Genomic DNA, 22,522 nt, shown 5'->3' with positions numbered 1-22,522 from the left:
GTATTGTAATACTATTGTAACTAATTGTGTTAGTTCCCCGGGTGCTGTTGTACAAAAGAACCTTAGCGCTAAGTCTGTGTTAAGTTATGGGAGATACGATCACCTTAAGCTAAGTCTGTGTTAAGTCTGTGTTAAGTTATGGGAGTTCACGATCACCTTAAGCGCTAAGTCTGTGTTAAGTTATGGGAGTTACGATCACCTTAGCTAAGTCTGTGTTAAGATTGATCACCTTAGCTCTAAGATTGCTTTGTACAACGGCACCCAGGTCGAGAGTGTGATGAAGGGATGAGCCATGTGTCGCCAGAGAATATGGATAAAACTGAATATGCCATGTCGGCATTGTGTGAATAAAGTAGTTTGTGCTTTACATTTTGTGTGATGGATTGGATTTTGTGTTGATATTCAGCGGATCTTGTTGGGTCAAGAGAAAGCTGATTTTACCAAGAAGTACGACTCACGGGTTTGGTGGCAAATCCTGCGGATATAGCAGCCATGGTTGAGATGATGGCTGGAGAGATGTTGAGAACTAAGTCAGTGATATTGATATCCATATGGTGATCCTTCCCATAGGGCGCACTGCTAATGAAGGAGATGTCACACGGCTGCAGCACCTGCACAACAGACAACTACATCGTCAACACATGTCACACGGCTGCAGCACCTGCACAACAGACAACTACATCGTCAACACATGTCACACGGCTGCAGCACCTGCACAACAGACAACTACATCGTCAACACATGTCACACGGCTGCAGCACCTGCACAACAGACAACTACATCGTCAACACATGTCACACGGCTGCAGCACCTGCACAACAGACAACTACATCGTCAACACATGTCACACGGCTGCAGCACCTGCACAACAGACAACTACATCGTCAACACATGTCACACGGCTGCAGCACCTGCTAAACAGACAACTCAGACTACATTGTCAATACATGTCACACGGCTGAAGCACCTGCACGACTGACATCAACACAGCATACAACTACATCGTCAATACATGCTCGATACTACTTCCGTCCCATAGGTGTCTTCTTTAACACAGTCAGTACATGACCAGTACTGTCACCCATCAACAGGAATGCTTCTCCCACCCAGCTATATGATCAACATGAGATCCATAGTACCTAGCCCCATAGATGTCTTTTGGCAAAAAGATACAGTCAATACATGGTCAATACTACCTTCCCCAATAGACATCTCTACATGCAGCTGCATGGGCAATATGTGGGCAATAATGCATGCCTAAGTAGTCATATTCCCTACACAGCTGCATATACAATATGTGGTCCATAATGCACACTTAAATAGTCATATTCCCTACACAGCTGCATGGACAATATGTGGTCAATAAAGCATACCTAAATAGTCATATTCCCTACACAGCTGCATGGACAATATGTGGTCTTATAATGCACGCCTAAATAGTGATATTCCCTACAAACAGCTGCATGGGAAATATGTGGTAAAAAATGCATACCTAAATAGTGATATTACCTACATACAGCTGCATGTGCAATATGTGGTCAATAATGCATACCTAAATAGTCATATTCCCTACATACAGCTGCATGGGAAATATGTAGTCTATAATGCATGCCTAAATAGTGATATTACCTACATACAGCTGGATGGACAATATGTGGTCAATAATGCATATTACCCATTATTATCTACCTCTACACAGCTGCAAGTTTCATATCTGTTTATTTTCAAGGCCATGGCCTAATGGAATAACAAAAGACATTTTTGCGTGGTGACAATGGTAAAGAAGACTGCCCTATAAAAACTTTCTAAAATCATGAAAAGGTCCAAATGACATTTGTATCATGCAAAACTGTTCAATACACAATTGTCTCTATTCAATCTATATTTACACACATAGAGAGCTGTCCTGCCTACCTCTGTCAGTGGCTTGTCTCTCTTGCTGAAAACACAGGAGATGATCTGGAGTCTCTTGATGTTGGCCTGCATAGACTGGACATCTGGGGTGTTGCGTAGCTTGAACATCAGGCCCAGCTACAACACCGACACAACGCTTGGCATACACTTACATATAGCGGTATTCATGTATGGCATATATGGAGTCAACAAGAGTCAACACTCATTCAACATCTTGGTAATAGCAGCAGGATTGATGCAAAACATGTCACAATAGTTATATTATTTCCTTGTAGAGTCAGGATTAAGGTAATATAGCCAGAATTGAGGTAATATAGAGTGAGGATTGAGGTCAAACAGAGTGAGGACTGAGGTAATACTGTAATGATTGAGGTAATACAGAGTCACAATTGAGGCAATATCAAGTCAAAATTGATGCAAGGCTGAAGCAGAAAATCATGGCTAAATCAAGGCGATATCATCAAGATTGAAGAACATAGACATCAGACTGAGCCAAGAAGGGAAGATCAAGTAAAGATTGAAGCATTATAGTCATGACTGAACCCAGATTGAGCATACAGCATCAGGGTTGAGGCAAAGACAAGATTAATGCAAAATCGAAGCAGTATCATCAAGAGTGATACAATATAGGGCCAATAGACAGGCAAAAGCAAGGCAGAGAAATAAAGCATGTGTAGTATACTCACTGATTGTGTGTCAAACTTTGTGATCAAGGAGTAGGAGACACAGGTAAACAAACAATTAGGAAGACAGGTAGGTAGACAGGGAGGTCGACAGAGAGATTATGTAGACAGGGAGGTCGACAGAGAGCTTATGTAGACAGGGAAGTCGACAAATAGGTTATGTAGACAGGGAGGTCGACAGAGAGATTATGTAGACAGGGAAGTCGACAAAAAGGTTATGTAGACAGGGACGTCAACAAAGAGGTTATATAGACAGGGAGGTCGACAAAGAGGTTATGTAGACAGGGAGGTCGACAAAGAGATTATGTAGACATGGAGGTCAACAAATAGATTATGTAGACAGGGAGGTGGACAAAAAGGTCATGTAGACAGGGAGGTAGACAAAAAGGTCATGTAGACAGGGAGGTCGACAAAGAGGTCATGTAGACATGGAGGTCAACAAAGAGGTCATGTAGACAGGGAGGTGGACAAAAAGGTTATGTAGACAGGGAGGACAACAAAGAGGTTATGAAGACAGGGAGGTCAACACAGAGGTTATGTAGATAGGGAGGTAGACAAAGAGGTTATGTAGACAGGGAGGTTGACAAAGAGGTCATGTAGACATGGAAGTCGACAAAGAGGTTATGTAGACAGGGAGGTCAACAAAGAGGTTATGTAGACAGGGAGGTCGACAAAGAGGTTATGTAGACAGGGAGGTCAACAAAGAGGTTATGTAGACAGGGAGGTCAACAAAGAGGTTATGTAGACAGGGAGGTCGACAAAGAGGTTATGTAGACAGGGAGGTCAACAAAGAGGTTATGTAGACATGGAGGTCAACAAAGAGGTTATGTAGAGAGGTTATGTAGACAGAGGTCAAAAAGAGGTTATGTAGACAGGAGGAGGTCGAACAAAGAGGTTATGTAGACAGGGAGGTCGACAAAGAGGTTATGTAGACAGGTAGGTCAGGTGTAGACAAAGAGGTTATGTAGACAGGGAGGTCGACAAAGAAGTTATGTAGACAGGGAGGTCAACAAAGATTATGTAGACAGGGAGGTCAATGAAGAGGTTATGCAGACATGGAGGTCTACAATGAGGTTATGTAGACAGGGAGGTCGACAAAGAGGTTATGTAGACAGGGAGGTCGACAAAGAGGTTATGTAGACATGGAGGTCAACAAAGAGATTATGTAGACAGGGAGGTCGACAAAGAGATTATGTAGACAGGGAGGTCGACAAAGAGATTATGTAGACAGGGAGGTCGACAAAGAGGTTATTTAGACAGGGAGGTCGACAAAGAGATTATGTAGACAGGGAGGTCAACAAAGAGGTTATATAGACAGGGAGGTCAACAAAGAGGTCATGTAGACAGGGAGGCCGACAAAGAGGTCATGTAGACAGGGAGGTCGACAAAGAGATTATGTAGACAGGGAGGTCGACAAAGTGGTTATGTAGACAGGTAGGTCGACAAAGAGGTTATGTAGACAGGGAGGTCGACAAAGTGGTTATGTAGACAGGTAGGTGCGACAAAGAGGTTATGTAGACATGGAGGTCGACAAAGAGGTTATGTAGACAGGGAAGTCAACAAAAAGGTCATGTAGACAGGGAGGTCAACAATGTAAATGCACACAACACATGGATCAACGATCACTCCACATAATGAGAAGAATTCTCCCACACGACTCCTATAGTTAGTGGCTCCTGAATCTATCTAGTCTGAAGGATGAAGCACAACTCACATTCAGCATCAGGGCGTTGCTGTTTGTGTTCTTCTGGTCTTCCACCAAGATAATGTCGGGTTTCTCTATCTCCAGTGTGATAGTCATTTCACTAGTTGGTGGCACCGGCTTGGCTGGAGCAGCTGGGGCTGTCGGAGCTGCAGCCGTTGTTGAAGGTGCTGCAAGTAGATTTGTAAACACAACTCACAAATTGTCAGGAACTGTTCAAAGTTTTTCCATTCTGTTCACAATTTACTGTTTTGAAGTTCTTGTTAATTCTTTTTGAAGCAAACTGTATTCAAATGCAACTTCATAAGTAAAATTCAGCCAGTCACCCGTAGTGGTTTCAAGTCTTTGAAGTCTTCCCTGGCATTTTCTGCTGCTGAAATTGTCCTGTCGACAGTTGTAACAATGTTTTAATAAAAATAAGGTACAAATAATAAAACACTTGTTTTTAACCTGAATACAGTCCCCATACTACGTCTTCTGTAGCAGAACTTGAATACATTTACCCCAAGGAAGACCTTTTCTAAAAAAAGAACACTAAACCTATTTAGAAACTATCATAAGGCATTGACAACGATTGCTCTTTCTTTCTCACGCACACTTACACATACACGCACGCCCTCACACACACACGTACAGGTAATGGAAGCATGTATTCCTGGGCATTCTCACCTTTCTGTATGTCTGTAGTGGTGGCCGACCCAGCAGGCGGGGCAGGCGGGGCAGGCATGCCCTTGGTGAAGAAGTCGCCCAGAGTCATGAGGAACTCCACACACACACACACATGGAGGCTGCTCATCTTCACATCAACTGCAACACACACAGAAGGATGTACTCCTGGTCTCCATACAATACAACTCAATAGAGTGAGTGAGTGAGTTTAGTTTTACGCTGCACTTAGAAATATTCCAGCTATATGACAGCACTCTGTAAATAATCGAGTCTGGACCAGACAGTCCAGTGATCAACAGCATGAGCATCGATCTGTGCAATTGGGAACCGATGACATATGTCAACCAAGTCAGCGAGCCTGACCACCCAATCCCGTTAGTCGCCTCTTACAACAAGCATAGTCACCTTTTGTGGCACAACTCAATAGAGCCTAGCTGAAACACTGTCAGAGCCTTAGTGAAACACTGCCCCGCCACTGTCATTTACTTCACTACCCAGTACAACTGTTACACAACATAAGGCATTGCTGTTGTCATTACAGAATCAGTGAATGTCATTTTATGCCAATGTCGGCAATGTTGCAGCCATATGATGACAGTCCGGTTGTTGATGAGCGGCTGATAAACATTCATGTTCAATGACACTGTACTGTACCCACCAGTCACTGTCAGTTCTTACAGCCATCACTACTTGGGACAGACATGGTGTACTTGGGACAGACATGGTGTACTTGGGACATACATGATGTACTTGGGACAGACATGGTGTACTTGGGACAGACATGATGTACTTGGGACAGACATGGTGTACTTGGGACAGACTTGGTGTACTTGGGACAGACATGATGTACTTGGGACAGACATGATGTATTTGGGACAGACATTATGTACTTGGGACATACATGATGTACTTGGGACAGACATGGTGTACTTGGGACCGACATAGTGTACTTGGGACAGACATGATGTTCTTGGGACAGACATGATGTATTTGGGACAGACATTATGTACTTGGGACAGACGCGGTGTACTTGACAGACATGGTGTACTTGGGACAGACATGATGTACTTGGGACAGATCTGATGTACTTGGGACAAACGTGGTGTACTTGGGACAGACATAGTGTACTTGGGACAGACATGGTGTACTTGGGACAGACATGGTGTACTTGGGACAGACATGGTGTACTTGGGACAGACATGATGTACTTGGGACAGATCTGATGTACTTGGGACAAACGTGGTGTACTTGGGACAGACATGGTGTACTTGGGACAGACATGATGTACTTGGGACAGACATGGTGTACTTGGGACAGACATACTGTACTTGGGACAGACATGGTGTACTTGGGACAGACATGGTATACTTGGGACAGACATAGTGTACTTGGGACAGACATACTGTACTTGGGACAGACATGGTGTACTTGGGACAGACATGGTGTACTTGGGACAGACATAGTGTACTTGGGACAGACATGGTGTACTTGGGACAGACATGATGTACTTGGGACAGACATTGGATACTTTGGACAGTTGTTTGTCATGGGATGCACCAGTTCTGTGAACTGAAACGTAACAGCAAACACAGTGACGATGTTTCCAGTGCACATGGCTGCAACACTAACTGTTCTTATCCTGAGTGGCGTTCTGTGTGAAGTTGACGTCAATCATGTTGGCGGTGTGTGATACCGTCTGGGACGTCGTACTTCTCTGTATCATCCTGCAATAGCAACAGGTAGGTCAGCGGATGTCAACATACTGTCTCCCTCCACCACACACAGAATAACATAACATTTCCCTTACAGCAAGATCACAACTTGTTTATGTGTACCGTTGAATGCATACTTGCACTTACAGAGTCTTCTCTAGAATTAGATGATGGGTACCACAGATGATGGGTACCTTATATTCACCTTGTAAAAAGATCATAAACACTGACATAGAGTGATCAATCTACACAGTAGCCTTTCTTTACATGTAGTATACAGTGATGAGTGGTGTAAGATATCTGTCCCCTCGGCAATCCGGACACGTCCATCTGCATGGGCACTTACATGCTACATAAACAATGCTGAATATATGGATAGACAGCAAATATACATTATATAATGGCGTATCAAGAACACAATGCATATTGAGAAACCGTGGACTGATTACAAAATATACTGATATATGATGATATGAAACAGATTACAGATGAATCGTTCTGTCCACAAACAGGCATCGCGAAAGAAGGGAACTAAACTTCCAGCACTACAAGGGACATATGTCTCTTAAAATGTTTAGAGAATGAAAATTTCAACGATGAGATTTACAAACCTCCACCACCAAGAAAAACATGAAATGTGACTAGTTATTGTTACAACTACAAGACAGACTGACACACAGGACACACTCCCTGACACACAGGTCTCACACTCCCTGACACACAGGTCTCACTCTCCCTGACACACAGGTCTCACACTCCCTGACAGTCAGGTCTCACACTCCCTGACACACAGGTCTCACGCTCCTGACACACACACAGGTCTCACATTTCACAGCTCCCCTGACAGCTCTCACGGTCTCCCCAGACACACAGGTCTCACGCTCCTGACACACAGGTCTCTCCACTCCCACCACACAGGTCTCACGCTCCTGACACACAGGTCTCACGGCTCCCTGACACAGGTCTCACACTCCCTGACACACAGGTCTCACGCTCCCTGACACACAGGTCTCACTGCTCCCTGACACACAGGTCTCACACTCCCTGACAGTCAGGTCTCACACTCCCTGACACACAGGTCTCACGGCTCCCTGACACACAGGTCTCATCCCTCCTGGACAGTCAGGGTCTCCCGACTCCCTGACTCACAGGTCTCACGGCTCCTCTGACACACAGGTCTCACGCCTCCCTGACACACAGGTCTCACGCTTCCTGACACACACAGGTCTCACGCTCCCTGACACACAGGTCTCACACTCCCTGACACACAGGTCTCACGCTCACACTCCCTGCCTGACACACAGGTCTCCACACACTGACACAGGACACACACAGAGTCTCAGCTCCCTGACAGTCAGGTCTCACCCTCCCTGACACACAGGTCTCACGCTCCCTGACACACAGGTCTCACGCTCCCTGACACACAGGTCTCACGCTCCCTGACAGTCAGGTCTCACACTCCCTGACACACAGGTCTCACGCTCCCTGACACACAGGTCTCACGCTCCCTGACAGTCAGGTCCCCCGGCCCCTGACACACAGGTCTCTCACGCTCCCTGACTCACAGGTCTCACGCTCCCTGACACACAGGTCTCACGCTCCCTGACACACAGGTCTCACGTTCCCTGACACACAGGTCTCACGCTCCCTGACACACAGGTCTCACGCTCCCTGACACACAGGTCTCACAAACTCACACAAGGTTCACACATAAACTCAGTCATGCTCCTGACACTCAGCTCACACTGCTCACAGCTCGCATGTAGGTCTCACTCCCTCACACACAGCTCACACAAGCTCACATATAAGTTTCACAAACTCAATCACAGGTTACAACCCCTGACACACAGCTCACTAACAAGACACACTACCTGACACACAGGTCTCACAAACTTACACATAGGTCTCACTCTGACATAGGTCACACATCACCACTCATGAGAAATGAGGCTACTGCAAATGACTGATATGAACTGTTTGAAGCAAGATGAATTTACCTATGCACTATTTGTGCTTTTGAGCAGCACAATTCAAAGGCATAAAGAATGTCTTGAACTGATTACCTGACTGACACCATGGTTTTGGAGCTGATTATGAACTATAGATACGTAGTCAGATGACTATGTACCTAATGATGAGGTCAGTTTTCTACCAGTATATCCTCTGTGTGAAGACTTAAGTTTGGAAATCCAACATGAATATTTTCAAATTTGTCATTGGTAGTCACTGTGAAGTAGGTTTGGGTGACTGTAGTCCTGTGACGTGATGTCACATCCTGCCAATGTTAGCAAAGTGCAAGTAAAATTGTTAGTTGGCTACATATATTAGCCAACTGATATTAGTTGTTTTTGTTTTGTTTAATGCCGCACTTAGCAATAGTCCAGCTATATGGCGGTAGTCTTTAAATAATCTAGTCTGGACCAGACAATCCAGTGATCAACAGCATGAGCATCGATCTGCGCAATTGGGATACTGACATGTGTCAACCAAGTCAGCGAGCCTGAGCACCTGATCCCGTTAGTTGCGTCTTACAACAAACATGGGTTACTGAGACCAATTGTAACCTGGATCTTCATGGGGATCCTACTGATATTAAATGTGTGAGGTAGATGTACTTTGAGATGGGGACCGGTGTGTAACATTGGAATCCCTTACAGTGTACAAGATGAATTTAGATAGAGCTAAAAAATTACTTCTTTCAAATTTGTCTGTGTGGATAACTACAATGTTGTTTGGATACAGGTTTACTGACTCCTCAGGCTCTGTAGCTCACCTATGCCAAACTCCAGTGTAAAACGAAATACAGATTCAGTTGTCAGGCATGTGCTGTGCTGTCATGAAACAGATCAGTCAGACTCCTTACAGAATCTTAATAAAAAATGAAAATAGAGATTGTAAGATGTCAGACATGATGTGGACCTGAGCCACATCCTCACCGTACTTAGATACTCATGTACCATGTTAAAAACATTACCAGCTGAGTGTTTAAAATAACTAAAACATGCACAAAAGTAGTCGCTGCAGATAGACCCAATTGCTGACATCAAAGCAACAAATTGATAAGTTTAAGTTCAAGTCTTCCTGGCACAATACCAAGGATTGGGCCGGAGACAACTTTTGGGACAATGTTATCTTCATTGAGTCAACTTTTGAAAGCACATTGTATTTCATCATTAAACAGAAAAAACAATCCTCAGGACATTATGAAGGACAATCGGTCAGGCACCTAGATGATGATGTCAGCAAGAAGGGCACCTGCAGGAAGAGCAGACTGGCTACTAGAGGGCTCTACAGAGGTATAACTGTTCCTTGGTGTACAAGACTTTGGTGGAACTGTAGGAACTAGATAAACACACCCTCGGACTGATGGGTGGCAACATGCTCACTTACCGCAAGAGCCTAGTGGGGCAAAGTGAATACTCATATTAATCAGGTGACACACTGAACATGATGCTGCCACATTCAATACTAACGTCCACTCACAAGAAAATGACGTCTGCTCATCGGGTGGTAAACCAGACAAATATACTGAGGGTAAAAAATAAGGGATCACATGAAAGCACAAGTGTTCCATTATTTTTTTCCAAGGTTTCTTCATGAGCTCTGTATCTCATAGCTTGTGAAGAAACCTGGAAAAAAATAAGGGAACACTTGTGCTTTCATGTGATCCCTTATTTTTTCCCCTCAGTATATATATTTATATATCTGCTTAACAATTGAAGAATCCAGTCATTAAACTTTGGTGACAACATGTCTAGTGACCTATTAGATACACAGGCATAAAGACAGAGAACTAGTAAATCTTACTTGCCAACAAACATGATTACCAATTTACTTAGGTGAAGGGTTTTGTAATCGGAAATGATCACATATATGTGTGTAGCTAGGCTGCCCCTCAACATCAGTACTGTGTCATCCAAGTGTTCCTTGAGATCTTTTTGATTAATCAATCTAACTATGGATGTCTTCGGACTCCGGGCTAAAGCAAAGTATCTGTTTCTGGATCTACTTATTTTTATTTTGTTTTGTTTGGTCTCAAAAGGTGATAACGAAAACTTGGCCACGACTAAAAGTTGACAATGTTCTGTGCTCTAGCCATGTTTCATGCTTACGCTACTAAAGTTTCTCATATCTGTGGGTATGTCAGACTGAATGTGGCAATATCTAACACAAAACAAGGTGAAATCTAGATGGTCCTGAAAAGTGCATCACTTAAACAAAATGTAAGACAATCATTCTTGTAACATGTAAACAACACAACTGTTGGGACTTAAAACTACGACTTTGAAATAAACTTTACAGCAAAAACATGCACGAGTGTTACGTGGGACACACAAACAGTTACTTGTCACATTGACTTCTTCACTTGAGTTACTCTAACCATATCAGTACAGTAGGACCATATCAACATTATCAATATCAGAGTAACAACCTACCTTGATATGCCCTTCTGACTCTGTGGTCGCAGGTCGTCCAATATGGTGTCTCGGAGGATCACCTTGGTAACCATGGAAGTGTCGGACATCATGCTGCCATCCAGGGCAAACATCATCAGTGCCACCTTGCCGAGGGCCTTGATGGCCTCGCGCTGACACACACCGGTGGTCTGGAGGAACAGATTCACCAGTACATGAAGCAGGCAGGTATTGTTATACGTATTACTTATATTGCTGACATCGATTCCGTTTCACAAAGTGAGTGTAACACTGCGACTGTCGTAACTCGTATAGTTGAACATAGACTGTCGTAGAGCTACGATCGCTTTGGGAAACGGGACCAAGGATTCCAGGTCACGGACAAACGTACTTTGACAGTAGGGAACGCCCCCGACACTCTGCCAGTTCTGACAGGTTCATCAATCTGCTTTCAGTTACTTCATCTATTCAGTGAGTGAGTATGGTTTTACGCTGCTTTTAGCAATATTACAGCAATATCTCGGCAAGGGACACCAGAAATGGGTTTCACACCTTGTACCCATGTGGGGAATCGATCCCAGGTCTTTGGCGTGACAAGCAAACACTTTAACCACTAGGCTAGCTAACCTTCAGCTGTCAGGGTACATTTGTCAGTTGTGTTTTATGCCAGATGTCATACCAATAGCTGGCAAACATATAGTCTCACACACAGGGTAATCACTACTTAAACTCCCTGAGACAAGGTGGGAAACAATTTTCTCATATCAGCATCAGTTATCTTTAGTTCTCACCCCTGTCTTACTTCCAGATATTCTGCGTTAAGAGCACTGCATTTGATAGCTGTTCAGTTTCAAGACAATATAATCACATCATTACATTCACATTGGTGAAATGTTTTTGACTTGCCAGCAGGTAACTGGGGAAAACATTCCATCCAGCAACCAATCAGAAACAAGTACCTAACTGCATGGAGAGATAAGGAGTTAGGGTCAATTCTTCTCAATCAAACTTCTTGGTCCTGAACATATCTTAGCAATAAAAATCCAACATATTTTCAAAAGAATGGAAAATGACAAACTACCAGCTTGGTATCTCCCAAGTATTCTGCTGAACTAACCAGGGTCACGATCCACAAAGCCTTTGTAATGTTATGAGCTATCGCTACTGTACAGTTTGTCATAGGCTTAGAATGACATAGAGCTACGAACGCTTTGTGGATTGTCCCCTGGTCAGACTGGCCCTCGGTCCTACTGGACTTACCAGCTTGGACTCTCCTGAGTACAAAGTGAGGGAGATAGACTTGATCTGGAAGTTGAACTTCATCTTGGTGTACACCAGCTGTGTAGGGGTCTCGGTGGTGGCCTGAGTCTGTGGGGCACTTCCTGGGGCAGCTGGCAATACAGGAGAAATATATGGTTACAATGGAAAATACTATACTGACGCGGTACTGCCTACCAGCAGTGGAAGATATGATGCTGGCCCTTACTGATTCAGCCTACCTGCTGTAGTGCTAGTCTGAGATACCTACCTGCTGTAGTGCTGGTTTGAGATACCTACCTGCTGTAGTGCTAGTCTGAGATACCTACCTGCTGTAGTGCTAGTCTGAGATACCTACCTGCTGTAGTGCTGGTCTGAGATACCTACCTGCTGTAGTGCTGGTCTGAGATACCTACCTGCTGTAGTGCTGGTCTGAGATACCTACCTGCTGTAGTGCTAGTCTGAGATACCTACCTGCTGTAGTGCTAGTCTGAGATACCTACCTGCTGTAGTGCTAGTCTGGGATGCCTACCTGCTGTAGTGCTGGTCTGAGATACCTACCTGCTGTAGTGCTGGTCTGAGATGCCTGAACGGCTGGCTCCACAGCAGGTACTTCAGTCTTGGATGCAGCCTGGCTCTGTCCCTCTGACAGGTTATCATTCAGTACGCTCATCGTCATGGTGAAGTCTCCTTGGCTCAGCTTCACCTGCACATCAACATAAACACCATGGAACACCACTTAAACAACAACATAAGCTATACGTTACTGACTGTAGTACAACCCAAGCAGCCTCTAGTTAGTGTGAAGTGACTGACTGTAGTACAACCCAAGCAGCCTCTAGTTAGTGTGAAGTGACTGACTGTAGTACAACCCAAGCAGCCTGTAGTTAGTGTGAAGTGACTGACTGTAGTACAACCCCAGCCTCTAGTTAGTGTGAAGTGACTGACTGTAGTACAACCCCAACCTCTAGTTAGTGTGAAGTGTCTGACTGTAGTACAACCCAAGCAGCCTCTAGTTAGTGTGAAGTGACTGACTGTAGTACAACCCCAGCCTCTAGTTAGTGTGAAGTGACTGACTGTAGTACAACCCAAGCAGCCTCTAGTTAGTGTGAAGTGACTGACTGTAGTACAACCCCAACCTCTAGTTAGTGTGAAGTGACTGACTGTAGTACAACCCAAGCAGCCTGTAGTTAGTGTGAAGTGACTGACTGTAGTACAACCCCAGCCTCTAGTTAGTGTGAAGTGTCTGACTGTAGTACAACCCCAGCCTCTAGTTAGTGTGAAGTGACTGACTGTAGTACAACCCAAGCATCCTCAAGGTAGTGTGAAGTTACTGACTGTAGTACAACCCCAGCAGCCTCTAGTTAGTGTGAAGTGACTGACTGTAGTACAACCCCAGCCTCTAGTTAGTGTGAAGTGACTGACTGTAGTACAACCCCAGCCTCTAGTTAGTGTGAAGTGACTGACTGTAGTACAACCCAAGCAGCCTCAAGGTAGTGTGAAGTGACTGACTGTAGTACAACCCAAGCCTCTAGTTAGTGTGAAGTGACTGACTGTAGTACAACCCAAGCAGCCTGTAGTTAGTGTGAAGTGACTGACTGTAGTACAACCCAAGCAGCCTCTAGTTAGTGTGAAGTGACTGACTGTAGTACAACCCAAGCAGCCTCTAGTTAGTGTGAAGTGACTGACTGTAGTACAACCCAAGCAGCCTCAAGGTAGTGTGAGTGACTGACTGTAGTACAACCCAAGCCTCTAGTTAGTGTGAAGTGACTGACTGTAGTACAACCCAAGCAGCCTGTAGTTAGTGTGAAGTGACTGACTGTAGTACAACCCAAGCAGCCTCTAGTTAGTGTGAAGTGACTGACTGTAGTACAACCCAAGCAGCCTCTAGTTAGTGTGAAGTGACTGACTGTAGTACAACCCAAGCAGCCTCTAGTTAGTGTGAAGTGACTGACTGTAGTACAACCCAAGCAGCCTCTAGTTAGTGTGAAGTTACTGACTGTAGTACAACCCAAGCAGCCTCTAGTTAGTGTGAAGTGTCTGACTGTAGTACAACCCCAGCCTCTAGTTAGTGTGAAGTTACTGACTGTAGTACAACCCAAGCAGCCTCTAGTTAGTGTGAAGTTACTGACTGTAGTACAACCCAAGCCTCTAGTTAGTGTGAAGTGACTGACTGTAGTACAACCCAAGCAGCCTGTAGTTAGTGTGAAGTGACTGACTGTAGTACAACCTCAGCCTCTAGTTAGTGTGAAGTTACTGACTGTAGTACAACCCAAGCAGCCTCAAGGTAGTGTGAAGTGACTGACTGTAGTACAACCCAAGCCTCTAGTTAGTGTGAAGTGACTGACTGTGGTACAACCCAAGCAGCCTCTAGTTAGTGTGAAGTGACTGACTGTGAGTACAACCCAAGCAGCCTCTAGTTGAGTGTGAAGTGACTGACTGTGAGTACAACCCAAGCAGCCTCTAGTTAGTGTGAAGTGACTGACTGTAGTACAACCCAAGCAGCCTCTAGTTAGTGTGAAGTTACTGACTGTAGTACAACCCAAGCAGCCTCTAGTTAGTGTGAAGTGTCTGACTGTAGTACAACCCCAGCCTCTAGTTAGTGTGAAGTGACTGACTGTAGTACAACCCAAGCCTCTAGTTAGTGTGAAGTGACTGACTGTAGTACAACCCCAGCCTCTAGTTAGTGTGAAGTGACTGACTGTAGTACAACCCCAGCCTCTAGTTAGTGTGAAGTGACTGACTGTAGTACAACCCAAGCAGCCTCTAGTTAGTGTGAAGTGACTGACTGTAGTACAACCCAAGTCTCTAGTTAGTGTGAAGTGTCTGACTGTAGTACAACCCAAGCAGCCTCTAGTTAGTGTGAAGTGACTGACTGTAGTACAACCCCAGCCTCTAGTTAGTGTGAAGTGACTGACTGTAGTACAACCCAAGCAGCCTCAAGGTAGTGTGAAGTGTCTGACTGTAGTACAACCCAAGCAGCCTGTAGTTAGTGTGAAGTGTCTGACTGTAGTACAACCCCAGCCTCTAGTTAGTGTGAAGTGACTGACTGTAGTACAACCCAAGCCTCTAGTTAGTGTGAAGTGACTGACTGTAGTACAACCCAAGCCTCTAGTTAGTGTGAAGTGTCTGACTGTGAGTACAACCCCAGCCTCTAGTTAGTGTGAAGTGACTGACTGTAGTACAACCCAAGCAGCCTGTAGTTAGTGTGAAGTGACTGACTGTAGTACAACCCAAGCAGCCTCTAGTTAGTGTGAAGTGACTGACTGTAGTACAACCCCAGCCTCTAGTTAGTGTGAAGTGACTGACTGTAGTACAACCCAAGCAGCCTCAAGGTAGTGTGAAGTGTCTGACTGTAGTACAACCCAAGCAGCCTGTAGTTAGTGTGAAGTGACTGACTGTAGTACAACCCCAGCCTCTAGTTAGTGTGAAGTGACTGACTGTAGTACAACCCAAGCCTCTAGTTAGTGTGAAGTGACTGACTGTAGTACAACCCCAGCCTCTAGTTAGTGTGAAGTGTCTGACTGTAGTACAAGCCAAGCCTCTAGTTAGTGTGAAGTGACTGACTGTAGTACAACCCCAGCCTCTAGTTAGTGTGAAGTGACTGACTGTAGTACAAACCCAAGCCTCTAGTTGAGTGTGAAGTGACTGACTGTAAGTACAACCCAAGCAGCCTGTAGTTAGTGTGAAGTGACTGACTGTAGTACAACCCAAGCAGCCTCTAGTTAGTGTGAAGTGACTGACTGTAGTACAACCCAAGCAGCCTGTAGTTAGTGTGAAGTGACTGACTGTAGTACAACCCAAGCAGCCTCAAGGTAGTGTGAAGTGTCTGACTGTAGTACAACCCAAGCAGCCTGTAGTTAGTGTGAAGTGTCTGACTGTAGTACAACCCCAGCCTCTAGTTAGTGTGAAGTGTCTGACTGTAGTACAACCCAAGCCTCTAGTTAGTGTGAAGTGACTGACTGTAGTACAACCCCAGCCTCTAGTTAGTGTGAAGTGACTGACTGTAGTACAACCCAAGCCTCTAGTTAGTGTGAAGTGACTGACTGTAGTACAACCCAAGCAGCCTGTAGTTAGTGTGAAGTGACTGACTGTAGTACAACCCAAGCAGCCTCTAGTTAGTGTGAAGTGACTGACTGTAGTACAACCCAAGCAGCCTGTAGTTAGTGTGAAGTGACTGACTGTAGTACAACCCAAGCAGCCTCAAGGTAGTGTGAAGTGTCTGACTGTAGTACAACCCAAGCAGCCTCTAGTTAGTGTGAAGTGACTGACTGTAGTACAACCCCAGCCTCTAGTTAGTGTGAAGTGACTGACTGTAGTACAACCCAAGCAGCCTCAAGGTAGTGTGAAGTGTCTGACTGTAGTACAACCCAAGCAGCCTGTAGTTAGTGTGAAGTGTCTGACTGTAGTACAACCCCAGCCTCTAGTTAGTGTGAAGTGACTGACTGTAGTACAACCCAAGCCTCTAGTTAGTGTGAAGTGACTGACTGTAGTACAACCCAAGCCTCTAGTTAGTGTGAAGTGTCTGACTGTAGTACAACCCCAGCCTCTAGTTAGTGTGAAGTGACTGACTGTAGTACAACCCAAGCAGCCTGTAGTTAGTGTGAAGTGACTGACTGTAGTACAACCCAAGCAGCCTCTAGTTAGTGTGAAGTGACTGACTGTAGTACAACCCCAGCCTCTAGTTAGTGTGAAGTGACTGACTGTAGTACAACCCAAGCAGCCTCAAGGTAGTGTGAAGTGTCTGACTGTAGTACAACCCAAGCAGCCTGTAGTTAGTGTGAAGTGACTGACTGTAGTACAACCCCAGCCTCTGGAGTTAGTGTGTGAAGTGACTGACTGTAGTACAACCCCAAGCCTCTAGTTAGTGTGAAGTGACTGACTGTAGTACAACCCCAGCCTCTAGTTAGTGTGAAGTGTCTGACTGTAGTACAAGCCAAGCCTCTAGTTAGTGTGTGAAGTGACTGACTGTAGTACAACCCCAGCCTCTAGTTAGTGTGAAGTGACTGACTGTAGTACAACCCAAGCCTCTAGTTAGTGTGAAGTGACTGACTGTAGTACAACCCAAGCAGCCTCTAGTTAGTGTGAAGTGACTGACTGTAGTACAACCCAAGCAGCCTCTAGTTAGTGTGAAGTGACTGACTGTAGTACAACCCAAGCAGCCTCTAGTTAGTGTGAAGTGACTGACTGTAGTACAACCCAAGCAGCCTCTAGTTAGTGTGAAGTGTCTGACTGTAGTACAACCCCAGCCTCTAGTTAGTGTGAAGTGTCTGACTGTAGTACAACCCCAGCCTCTAGTTAGTGTGAAGTGACTGACTGTAGTACAACCCAAGCCTCTAGTTAGTGTGAAGTGACTGACTGTAGTACAACCCCAGCCTCTAGTTAGTGTGAAGTGTCTGACTGTAGTACAAGCCAAGCCTCTAGTTAGTGTGAAGTGACTGACTGTAGTACAACCCCAGCCTCTAGTTAGTGTGAAGTGACTGACTGTAGTACAACCCAAGCCTCTAGTTAGTGTGAAGTGACTGACTGTAGTACAACCCAAGCCTCTAGTTAGTGTGAAGTTACTGACTGTGAGTGCCTCCAGCGTGCCACCCAGGTCTATGTCTGGCTTGTCGTGGTACCAGGCAGCAGAGAGGTTGCGGTTCACAAACACAGATATGGTGACAGGTTCCAACAGCAGCACTTCAGCCTGAACCTGCCCAGTTTTGGCAAGAACAGCCCTGTAAATAGCAACAGAAATATATTTGAATCAGTGATTAGTGATCCTGCAGTAATGAATATTGGTATGACAACAGAAAACCATGCAGGGCCTTCTGCAATATGTTCACTGTATATGTGCTAAAACACTTTGATTGTCCCCTTTTATTGATGCGTGAAGATTTCATTAGGAATTGACATCAGGGTCCTTCTGCCTGAACACTCACAGTTGTGAGACACAAGAAAGATTTAGGTTTGGGCTTGGCTGATAGGCAGGCCAGTATCAGAGTTACAGCTACTGTTTGACCGTAACTACCGCAGCGCTCCCAGCGGGCAAGGGGGCACAACTCCAGGAATGTTCCCCATTGACATCAGGGTGCTTCTGCCTGAACACTCACAGTTGTGAGACACAAGAATGATAAAGTTGGATGTACACAAAATGATATATCCTTCCTTGACATCTTAACGCACATTGCTTCAAAATTCTGCAAAAATGTCATGTTTCTTGAATTAGAACTAAAGACAAAGTAAATTATCAAGAAAAATATCATGCATAGTGGACAGTATCCATGATTTCTCGTAACCCACTTAAAACAAATGTTTTTCTTTTGCAATTCATATTTCTTTATCCTCTGTTATAGATAAAACTCTGCAGTGAGATGATACTGTACATGTAAAAGCAGCAAATACAAAGATGTACTGCATGACCAATCCCACTGTTTCTAAACGTGGCACTCCAGTCTGTTTTTGTGTGTGACCTCACCTTGACAGTTTGAGTGAGTTGAGCACAATGTTCATCTTGTCTAACACAGCTGGGACATTGTTGGGGGAGTTCTTCCCCTCAAGGTGGAAGGAGTTGGTGATCTCAAGATTCCCGAGATCCGCCATGAGGACGCTGTTGGATGTGGACTTCTGGGGGACAATGATGAGGGGGGCCTTCATGGCGATCTTCAGGCCGATGCGGGAAGCTGTCTCCTGTAAACTCTGCACTGCCTCCGCAGAATACTCCGCCATAGCTTCTCCTGCCTCCGCTATTTTAGCCTTGGCAGCTTGGAAGTTGTCCAGGAAAGCCTGGTGCAGACAAAACATTCTGTCATCACATTTAGTCAACATACACAGCCATGGTAAATCAGTATTACGTACTAGGGCAACACTGTATTCCCAGCGCAGTGCAGTATTACATGGTACAAGCTCAGTCATCATGTAAGAATGCTCATAATCTTGTATTGTATGGGTATAGAAGAAAGTGATGGTGAGGTGGGTTGTACTGTTGTACAGATTGGCATGATGTACCCACCAGCAGGTCTGTGACGTATCTGTTGAGGAAGGCCAGTCGGATGCAGCCCAAGGCAACATCTACCTTGGTGTCCATACATGACATGTCGCCATACTTGTCACCAGCAGTGCCGTTGTTATAGGCAACAACGTCCAGCTTCAGTACCTCAGACCCCTCAATACCAAGAATCTGAAACAAACATCACAGTTTCACACAACAATACCAGAGGTTTGGAAAAAACACACAATCATTAAAGTGTAACAAATTAGCCATCATGAACTGGTATTTTGGTGAACATCACAGCTTGAATTAGCAAAAACAATTAGGGTATGAAATGAACTGAATTAAAACCTGCATGGACAGCAAATTTGCTTTCCCACTGCTTCACTGAACGGCATTAGTTCAGGATCTGACATGTCTGGGTCTGCGACTCCTGCCTGCAGGATCTCCATGACAACCTGCAGACACTTCATTTTCACAGGTTCAGTGTTTTTATTTGGTGTTCATTAGGATGGTAAGAAACAGGTGTGTCGACCAGCAGACTAACCTTAGGGTACAGTGTATCAGGTGTAGGGTCATAGATCGTCATGACTAACCTTAGGGTACAGCGTGTCATGACTAACCTTAGGTGTAGGGTCATAGATCGTCATGACTAACCTTAGGGTACAGCGTGTCAGGTGTAGGGTCATAGATCGTCATGACTAACCTTAGGGTACAGCGTGTCAGGTGTAGGGTCATAGATCGTCATGACTAACCTTAGGGTACAGCGTGTCAGGTGTAGGGTCATAGATCGTCATGACTAACCTTAGGGTACAGCGTGTCAGGTGTAGGGTCATAGATCGTCATGACTAACCTTAGGGTACAGCGTGTCAGGTGTAGGGTCATAGATCGTCATGACTAACCTTAGGGTACAGCGTGTCAGGTGTAGGGTCATAGATCGTCATGACTAACCTTAGGGTACAGCGTGTCAGGTGTAGGGTCATAGATCGTCATGACTAACCTTAGGGTACAGCGTGTCAGGTGTAGGGTCATAGATCGTCATGACTAACCTTAGGGTACAGTGTATCAGGTGTAGGGTCATAGATCGTCATGACTAACCTTAGGGTACAGCGTGTCTGGTGTAGGGTCATAGATCGTCATGACTAACCTTAGGGTACAGCTAGGGTCATAGATCGTCATGACTAACCTTAGGGTACAGCGTGTCAGGTGTAGGGTCATAGATCGTCATGACTAACCTTAGGGTACAGCATGTCAGGTGTAGGGTCATAGATCGTCATGACTAACCTTAGGGTACAGCGTGTCAGGTGTAGGGTCATAGATCGTCATGACTAACCTTAGGGTACAGGGTCAGGTGTAGGGTCATAGTCTAACCTTAGTGTAGGGTCATGTAGATCGTCATGACTAACCTTAGGGTACAGCGTGTCAGGTGTAGGGTCATAGATCGTCATGACTAACCTTAGGGTACAGCGTGTCAGGTGTAGGGTCATAGATCGTCATGACTAACCTTAGGGTACAGCGTGTCAGGTGTAGGGTCATAGATCGTCATGACTAACCTTAGGGTACAGCGTGTCAGGTGTAGGGTCATAGATCGTCATGACTAACCTTAGGGTACAGCGTGTCAGGTGTAGGGTCATAGATCGTCATGACTAACCTTAGGGTACAGCGTGTCAGGTGTAGGGTCATAGATCGTCATGACTAACCTTAGGGTACAGCGTGTCAGGTGTAGGGTCATAGATCGTCATGACTAACCTTAGGGTACAGCGTGTCAGGTGTAGGGTCATAGATCGTCATGACTAACCTTAGGGTACAGCATGTCAGATAGTCATGACTAACCTTAGGGTACAGCGTGTCTGGTGTAGGGTCATAGATCGTCATGACTAACCTTAGGGTACAGCATGTCAGGGGTAGGGTCATAGATTGTCATGACTAACCTTAGGGTACAGCGTGTCAGGTGTAGGGTCATAGATCGTCATGTCCTTCAGCACTGCTGCCACAGTGGTTTGAGCTTTCTGTACTGCAACCTTGGCATCAATACCTGCAACAAAAGCACAACACATGAGTGAGGTGATGGTGAGATGGACAGTGTTGTACAGGTAGAGAGCAAGGTGATGTTGTCATCTCCACTTCTTACATTAATCATTCAGGGCAAAATCTCATTCAACATGCTCAACATACCTTTGATCTTGATGTCTGTTAGAAGCTTCTCATCTGATGAGATGGCAACAGCAAATGATTTCATCTCAGCATTGACCAGGATGTCAATCGTGTTTGGATCTTCTGGCTTGCCCTTCTCTGTAACAGAACACTGACATCAGCAGAAACAAACACAGCCTGGCTTGCCTTTTCTCTATAACAGAACACTGGCATCAGAAGAAACAAACACAGCCTGGCTTGCCCTTCTCTATAACAGAACACTGACATCAGCAGAAACAAACACTGTCTGGCTTGCCTTTCTCTGTAACAGAACACTGACATCAGCAGAAACAAACACTGCCTGGCTTGCCTTTCTCTATAACAGAACACTGACATCAGAAGAAACAAACACAGCCTGGCTTGCCCTTCTCTATAACAGAACACTGACATCAGAAGAAACAAACACTGCCTGGCTTGCCCTTCTCTGTAACAGAACACTGACATCAGCAGAAACAAACACAGCCTGGCTTGCCCTTCTCTGTAACAGAACACTGACATCAGAAGAAACAAACACAGCCTGGCTTGCCCTTCTCTATAACAGAACACTGACATCAGAAGAAACAAACACTGCCTGGATTGCCTTGCCTTTCTCTGTAACAGAACACTGACATCAGAAGAAACAAACACAGCCTGGCTTGCCTTTCTCTGTAACAGAACACTGACATCTGAAGAAACAAACACTGCCTGGCTTGCCCTTCTCTGTAACAGAACACTGACATCAGAAGAAACAAACACTGCCTGGCTTGCCTTTCTCTATAACAGAACACTGACATCAGCAGAAACAAACACAGCCTGACTTGCCTTTCTCTGTAACAGAACACTGACATCAGAAGAAACAAACACAGCCTGGCTTGCCCTTCTCTATAACAGAACACTGACATCAGCAGAAACAAACACAGCCTGGCTTGCCTTTCTCTGTAACAGAACACTGACATCAGAAGAAACAAACACAGCCTGGATTGCCTTTCTCTATAACAGAACACTGACATCAGAAGAAACAAACA

General features: G+C 45.0%; 1 protein-coding gene across 1 annotated transcript in view; it reads right to left on the bottom strand.

The window, feature by feature from the left end:
- The window catches only part of LOC124279093 (vacuolar protein sorting-associated protein 13C-like), a 139,069-nt gene that overhangs the window by 55,874 nt on the left and 60,673 nt on the right, over positions 1-22,522 (bottom strand). Inside the window, 14 exon segments of the mRNA XM_046714892.1 lie at positions 459-611; positions 1,915-2,031; positions 4,312-4,469; positions 4,969-5,106; positions 6,598-6,692; positions 10,071-10,079; positions 11,117-11,286; positions 12,356-12,486; positions 12,914-13,058; positions 17,922-18,072; positions 18,813-19,120; positions 19,347-19,514; positions 21,257-21,360; positions 21,501-21,617. Coding sequence (XP_046570848.1) covers positions 459-611; positions 1,915-2,031; positions 4,312-4,469; positions 4,969-5,106; positions 6,598-6,692; positions 10,071-10,079; positions 11,117-11,286; positions 12,356-12,486; positions 12,914-13,058; positions 17,922-18,072; positions 18,813-19,120; positions 19,347-19,514; positions 21,257-21,360; positions 21,501-21,617 — 1,964 coding nt within the window.

The sequence above is a fragment of the Haliotis rubra genome, unplaced genomic scaffold (assembly GCF_003918875.1).
Source record: "Haliotis rubra isolate DU_JTF1 unplaced genomic scaffold, ASM391887v1 Scf246, whole genome shotgun sequence".
NCBI classification, from domain to species: domain Eukaryota; kingdom Metazoa; phylum Mollusca; class Gastropoda; order Lepetellida; family Haliotidae; genus Haliotis; species Haliotis rubra.
The sequence above is the reverse complement of the archived record's forward strand: the minus strand, read 5'-3'. Positions and strand labels throughout refer to the sequence as shown.